Below are 7,956 nucleotides of genomic sequence, written 5' to 3' on the forward strand. Positions count from 1 at the left end.
ATAATAGTTATTTTTTGTTTCATACGATAGGTGTTCAGTTTTTTGAAATGTAGAAAATAATACACAGAGGGTATTAGGAAAGAAAACAGAGAGCTTAAAAAGAGCAGACTGTGTTGGTGGCACTTTCTTGTTAGAGTGAATTTGTCATGGATTGTGGTAATTGTAGGCAAAGTCTTTCTGAGCCTTTATAGGAGCTACTTCTTTTGAGAAGGAAAATGTGTCCTATTCGGCTGTCACTTACCACACCTTTTGGCAACTCTCCAGAGATGCTGCACCGCCGTTGACACAACAACTTGATTTCCTGTCAAAATATCTTTTAACATTTGACTCAAAAGATATTTTTGAGGACTCTAAGCATGCCCAACTCTTCTGTTCATTAAGGCCGAAAATCCAATAAGTGTTTAGTACGCTGGGACTCAGCTACCTCAGAGTGAGCAGCTGTCAAATGATTTGCTGAATACTTTTGCTCAACCCACCACAGTGAATTGATGGAACTGTGCCAGCTTCTGGATGTACAAAGTGAGGGGAATCTTAGCAAGAGCTATCCAAATGCTCCTTTAAGCCTTGCACTACCACCTGGACATTTAGAACAATCCATTGTGAAACAAATGGAGAAAAGAAACTTCATGGATTCATGAGCCCTTTTCCTCAGAGTGGTGAAGAACCCCCTATTGGTGTGAAGAACACATTAATGGTTTTGATTATAGGTTAGGTGTCTTTTTAGGCTTCCTGGTGGCTCAGGTGTAAATAATCCACCTGCAATTTAGGAGGCCTGGGTTCGATCCCTGGGTCAGGAAGATCTGCTGGAGAAGGAAATGGCAACCTACTCCAGTATTCTTGCCTGGGAAATCCCATGGACAGAGGAGCCCCGAGGGCTGCAGTCCATGTGATCACAGAGTTGGACATGACTGAGCAACACTTTGAACACTTTAGGTGTCTGTGGATTTTGACAGCCTTTAACTGACTGCTTACATCACCTCCATCATCAGCTTTGTGCATAACAAATACTTATTGGAAGAATCATACTCTACAGATATTTCTAATTTAGTGTTTCTTCAGAGACAGTGGCAGTATGTTTAGGACCAATGCCTGAATGACATTGTATAGAGGTCAGGACGGCCATCCTTCCTCCCTGCATGCTGTGCCCATATCTTTGCCACTTGAACTTGAAGAAGCTCCCATCTGGGCTTTTGATAATCTCGGAGCCATCATGATAATGGGATGTTGTAATGCATTATGAAGAGTATAAACATTGTAGCATCAGAGAAAATAATTCCATAGAAGTGAAACATTTTCATTTGCCTTTAAAAGTTCTGAATATATAGTTCAGAAGAATGGGTGAAGGGCTCAGCTTGCTTTCATCTTGTGCCTGGACTTCTATCAAGCCAGCCCTATCTATACTATGTACTTGCACTGGTGAAATGTTGAGAGACAAACACTGGTTCATGCTTGAAGCAATGATGTAGAACTCTTCCAATGAAATGTTGGCCCCATTATTTTCACCTCAGTCTTATCTTTTAGCATTTGTGCATTTTTCTCTATTATCTGGACTTGGGTCTACCTTTTGGACCTTATCTTCATTTACCCATTCTACACTGAGCAACCCCCATAGCTTTAGGTGGGTAGGAATTATCTGCTCCAGACTTGGCCAAGTCTAACAAGAACCCAACCACCTTCTCCCATAGTCACAGCTGCAAGTTAGTGGTGGGGATTCAACTAAGCTATTTAGAAAACACTGGCACATAACTGCTTTCATTTCCTTAAAAGGTGAAAACGAAATCCAAGGCTTTGGCTCCCAGAGTGGCATTTTGAAAAATAATTCACAGTATTTCAAAGTTTAGAATCTTTATTGAATTTCCAAGTATGTAAGGCACATTAGTGCCTGTAAAGAGGGTAGAGGGTTTCAAATATAAAAGCTTAAATGAGTAACTTTCATCAATTTTTTTCCAACATTTTTTCCCCTCCTTCCTTTTTTTTCTTTTTTTCTGCTATCAGTTGTTCTCTCTATTTGAGGATGCAGGAGCAGGCATTCCCCAAGAAGGGAAATCGGCAAAACAGGAAGGCAGTGGAGGACCAAATATTGGGGGAGGAGCAAAAGCCATAGGCATAGCCAGAAACGGATTGAAACTCGGAGGTCGAGGAGGAATAAAGCAATGAGCAGTAGTGCGGGAACCTAAACCTGTAGTGCTGGAGGCCAAGGGCATAGGCCTTGGCCAGTTCTTCACAGGGTGCCGCGGGCCTCCCAGTGGGAAAGAAACACGAGCCAACCTCTCCTTTCCCGTCACTCTCGTGCTTCCTGGAGGCAACTCCATCATTATCCCCGATCTAAGGGTCGAGATGTGTGTAGGGCCTCTTACTTGAGGGCCCCTGGATGGAAAGAATCCTTGACCCCGTGGCAAAGCCACATATAACCCTGCATTGCTGCCACCTCTCTCAGTGCCCCCATTGCTGACCTTTGTTCCCCCCACCATCAGTGCGGGAGGGCTGCCAGAGAATTCCTGGGACACGTTGTTAATAGAATCTTGCCCGCTCTGCCTCCAGCCTGCCGGTCCCTCAGAGCTATTTACTTCTCCTGTTGCTAGGGGCTCTTCCGCAACAGCAGGTGGTGGCCCATACGGGGGTTTGAGAGCTCTCGAGCCATCGACAGGAATGCAAGATCCTGTTCTCTCTGAGGGGCGCTCCAGTCGCTCTCTTGCCAGATCGCTCAGCACCTTGAAGGGCGGTCTCAGCGGGACTCCAGGGTGGCCCCAGGACCCTGCATCATCCTTCGGGCACTGGAAGGGCAGGCTGGGCCTCGGCTCCCGGTTCCCGTTTTCAGCTGCAGCTACTGCTGTGGGTGAAGGGGCGTGCCCTCCAAGGCTTGCCAAAACAGAAATCAATCAGTTAATAAAAATGACAATGTGGTGACCAGAAAATATCTGAAATACGTGATGGATCGAACTCGCTGGGGAATGAAATATACCGTGGGAAAGGGAGAGCCTGATCTCCTCCCGGGTGTAGTCAGCAAACACTTGTTCAATTCACTTGCCCTTCATCAGGCGGCCTTTTGAGATTCAGGCTTTGGGGTTTCCCTTTATGGCTGACCTGTGGCTCCACCCCGTTCCCTATATTCCCACCTCCTCAAGGCTGGATAAACACCAGGAAGCTGAGGAAACACCAGTCCTTTCCGTCAAAGCAGGATATATGATCCACTAAAACCCATCATTTAGATTCTGACAGGAGTGCTCTGGAAAGTCTTATGAGGGAAAACTTTTTTTTTTTTTTCTTCCACATAAGTCTAAGAAAGCTTAGTTATGTTAACAGACACTTCCGTTTGTTTCTCTTTCATGAAGCATCATTCAACATTTATACCTCTTGTGTTAAAATTTTCTTTCATTCAACCCACACCACACCCCAGAGTAAGAATTTCTTTATATTTAAACACCAAACTTTAGACTAAGGATTTGCAATTTTTTTGTTTCAAAATTACATTTAAAACTCCAGTGTTCTTAGTACCTGAATTTATATCTTTCACGCTTTTGTCTGGGATCCCTTTCTACATCCCCAGCAACCCACTTGGCCCTGTCACTCTTAACACAGGAAAACAATTCAAACTGCCTTTTGACTTCAAATTAAACAATTGCACCCAGTTTTGTACTTACACATTTTCAATGCAAGCCATGGAGGAATTTGATCAGGAAAGCCTTCTTGAAGTGATGGAGAAAACCAGCTGAATGCCCACGCAGACCAGCTCAGTCTGGAGAAATGACTGGTGCTTCTTCCTTAGAGCAGCTTGGCAGGTCGAATGAAGCTGGGAACCAACTGGTTCTTTCTAGATTTGGAGTCCTCTTTCTGAGGTTACCAATTGCTAGGGAAGGGAGGGAGAAAGGGAGATGGGAAGAGGAGGAGGGGAGAATTCTGTGACACTCCTCTAAAGCTAAATGTATGATTCCTTTTCGCACAGTAGTAGATGAACTTAAGGGCATTCCCTGCTTTAACCCTGTTGCAGCCCAGATGGAAACACATTGCAAGATGATTTTAGAAGACTCATGGTGGCATGGCCTTTTGTTAAGAATTCTTTCTGAAGTTTTATTTAGAAAAGGTAGTCATCACATCTCTTCTTCCAGGTTGAAATGACAAGCACTGAGTAGAGTACCATGTCTAATCTTGTAATTTAAATTTCCACTATTAACTTGGAGAAGAATGGAGGGTGGGGGGGATAAATTGCTTTGCAATCTGAGTTTTCTTGTGAAGATGAAACAAGAGGAACGCTATAAGAAATTCCTCTAAGAATCGTATAGGCTTTTAGTTTTTAGTTCCTCAACTTTCAGTTATTCCCTTTATCCTAACTTTCAGTTTATTGGCTCAGTATGGTGTATGTGTGTGTTTGTGTGTATGTGTAGACATATTTCCCAGACTAGAGCTCTGGAAACTTGTCTGCAAGTGAAAGGGGAGATAAAAGTCATAACAGATAGCATCAATTTACAAATATTAGCTCAGATTTTTGCCTTATAACTTTTTTTGCATAATGTACTTTCTGTTCTTCTGGCCTAAATTTCATCCCCCTTCCTACCTTAAGCAAGAATATTTTCTCAGCTTTTATTTTCTGCCAATGATCTACAGATTAATTGCTCTGAAATTATGATGACCTTCCCCTCATCTAAAAGTACTAATCTTGCTTTAAGATAAAGCCCCAAACTTGGCCCACTTACTTAAATTCACCTAAGATTTGTGCTGTTCTAACTAGGCTTCAAAGATCTTAAAATAACTTTCTTTATTCCAAATATCAGAATCTGCTGTATATGCTGCTGCATTCCAACAATAACACATGTGTGTGTGTGTGTGTGCTTGCATATGTTTCAATTATCTGTGGAATGTATGTGTGCATGCATGTGTATGTATGCACTGCTACTAACAGTCACTTCTGGGAAGCAACAAACTCATAATAGAAATTTTGAGTCTCTAAGTCCACACCTTCCTGCCAGGGCACCTTGTCCCTGTCTATACACTATTGAGTTTTCTTTATCTCATTGAAAGATGAAAGCAGCATGTTTCCAAAACTTCTCCCAGAGGAATCTGTTCACTTGCCTAGCATGGTTCACTGTTAAGAAAGCTTGATTCCCCAGATTCTGTTTCTGTTTTTCTTTAGCTTATTGTTTCCTTGTCCTTATATAAAAGAAAACTTATTATTAGCAATATAATTGTGATAGAGCGTTAAAGCCCTTTTAACACTTCCCAGATCAGTGGGAGTAATGAAACTTGAGCTAATGCCTGCTAATAGTTGGTAAGTCATATTTATATAGTTTATGTTTGAGAGCTTGCATTTTTTTCTGAATAATAGCAAGGAATCCACAGGAAATCCTTTTATTATTATCAAAATATTGCAATCATTGGCTGTTTTTACCTAAAAATGCCTATTTAGTAAAATATCACCTTAATTGGATTACATGAGAATGAAATGTAATATAGACGCCAAATAGCTGGGCATAGTGATAAAACCAATGGCACCTTAGAATTGTCACAAACCATAATAGGTATTATATATTTATGGATTCTAGCTCAGATTTTTGCCTTGCAACTTATTTGCTTTTATACAATGAATGTTTATTGAATACCTTCTGCATGCATTCACTATTTGGTTTAGTGTGGATTATACAACAAAAGTTAAATACAAAATTGGTAGTGACTTCAAGGAATATTCAAACTTTCTGCGGAGAGAGAAAAACATCTATGTAAGAAGAATGCAATAAAAAAAGAATAGATGCAGACTATTAGCTGTCATTTTCCACAATGGAAATTCAGAAGAAGAAACTAATTTTAGGTAAAAGTAGTTGTGAAATAGTTCATGTGGTATTGGGGTTTGAGTTGTGTTTTGAAGGGTGTGTACATTATACAAGGGCAGAGGAGGAGATGGTATTCCACGCCAAGAACAGGCATGGAAGTAGGAATGAAAGGGAAAATTTGGAATTTTGTAGTTTACTTTTAATCCAAACTGGGCTCATATTTGGCAGAAATATAAATATAAAGAGCCAATTGGACCCTCTAAAGATAGTAAGATCATCCAGATAATTAGTAAAGTTGTACCAGCAGGGAATATTTGAAGGCACTCAGGTTTTATAAAGGCAAAATAGGAATCATCTCAAAACTGACTCTTTGACACAAAGCTGTTAGGCTACTTTAGTTATCCACTGAGCTCTGAGAATGAAATAATAAAGTGTATGTATGTGTGTGTGTATGTAAATATATATATACATATATATATATATATATATATGTATATATATATAGGCTTACCTGGTGGCTCAGAGGTAAAGCGTCTGCCGGCAATGCAGGAGACCTGGGTTCGATCCCTGGGTCGGGAAGATCCTCTGGAGAAGGAAATGGCAACCTACTCCAGTACATACATACGTATTTGGTTTTTTTAAATAACTGTTTTGGGGAGGGAAAAATGGGTAATGAAAGTTGAAGATTTGCCAGAAAGTAACTTAGTTGTGAAAGTGGCTAAGTTCTAAATGCCTTTCATTACCCATCACCTCTGATTTCATGAGACAACTCTAGATATTACTCACATATCTCTCAAAAGATTTTGAGGACTTTATTGAAATGATAAGTGAGAACCATACAAGGATATATTTACTTCTGTCCAGCAATTATGAGGTCATTAAAAATGTGGTTGTCCTGCCAAAATGACGTTGCTGGTTGTTTTCAAAGAAATTTCACAGATGTGTAAGTGCAGACAGAGTATCATTTAAAATTCATCATTTCTCTCTCACTAGAAAAAGAATCCAGGAGATGGAAACATAAGGATGATTTTCTCTTTTTCCATCAGACTAATAAGGAGGTGATGAAGAGATTGTCATGCTGATCTCTGGGGAGACAGTTGTCAAAAGATGCCATCCATGAACTCCCTTTCAAAATATAATGTAGCTATGCCTGTGGAAAGCTCTCAGTTTAGGATGTCTAAAAGTACTTCAAGAAGATAGACCACATACTTTTAGGGATCTGTTGCTATTTAATTCAGTGTATTAATAAGCATGAGATTAATGAAGGCATGGCACTACCCTAGAATGGGCCAGACAGAATTATTCAGTTGCGTAACTATAAGCAGTACTCCTGTCCTCTCTGCCCCCAGCTGTCCTGCAAACTCTGTGTGGTAAGTGACAAGGGTGAACAGGTGATAATGAGATTATGTCACTACCCATACTGGCAAAAGCAACTGACAGTGCATGCCTCACTGTTGGACCTATTTGTATGAAGATCAATAGGCTATTATTGCTTTTCCCAAGTTCTTTGCTCCAGACTTCTAAAAAAAATTGTTTTAAAACACGTCATTTATGGCAATGACTCCAAAACAAGTTATTGTCTTGTAGAAATCAGAAGCTATCAGAAATTCCTTCAACATAGATCACTCTAATTTTTCTTGATATCCTGAGAGTCAGAATTAGAAATTAAATAACAGTAGGGCATGCCAGATGAGAAAATATGAGGAAGGAAAAAGAAACAGATTTTTCTACTACTTACTCTGTGCCAGATATTTGATATATTTTGTCTCATTTAATAGTCACAAGTTTTTAAGACAGTTACTATTATCGTATCCATTTTATAGATGAGGATAAAGACAGCTGGAGAAGTTAAAGTAGTTGTTTCCAAGGTCCGGGAGATGGTGAAGGACAGAGGAGCCAGGTGTGCTGCAGTCCATCCCAAGGAGTCAGACATAACTGAGCAACTGAACAACAACAACAACAAAGCTAGTAAACAGCAGACAATATTGAGACACAGGCAAACTGACACCAGAACCCCTATTTCTTTCATTCAACCACACGGCCTCAGGACTATAGCTGTATGTGCATCACATAAGTGGCTCAGATCAAAACATGTGTACTGGATCAGAGTTTAGTTTATTTAACAGATATACGTACTGACATCCATCCTAATATAGTTCCACAATGAAGAAATCATCCAAATCGCAATACATCT

At 40.3% G+C, this 7,956-nt stretch overlaps 1 protein-coding gene across 1 annotated transcript; it reads right to left on the reverse strand.

Moving 5' to 3' along the window:
• Positions 1 to 1,834: 1,834 nt before the first annotated feature.
• On the reverse strand, positions 1,835 to 3,780 carry PRR32 (proline rich 32). Its single transcript, XM_005910822.3, has 2 exons — positions 3,642 to 3,780; positions 1,835 to 2,859 (listed from the first exon to the last, which is right to left on the reverse strand). The coding sequence occupies exons 1-2, from the start codon at positions 3,659 to 3,661 to the stop codon at positions 1,992 to 1,994; spliced, it is 888 nt and encodes a 295-aa protein (XP_005910884.1). The 5' UTR covers positions 3,662 to 3,780; the 3' UTR covers positions 1,835 to 1,991.
• Between the last annotated feature and the right edge of the window lie 4,176 nt (positions 3,781 to 7,956).

This window comes from Bos mutus, chromosome X (assembly GCF_027580195.1).
Source record: "Bos mutus isolate GX-2022 chromosome X, NWIPB_WYAK_1.1, whole genome shotgun sequence".
In the NCBI taxonomy this organism is placed as follows: Eukaryota; Metazoa; Chordata; class Mammalia; order Artiodactyla; family Bovidae; genus Bos; species Bos mutus.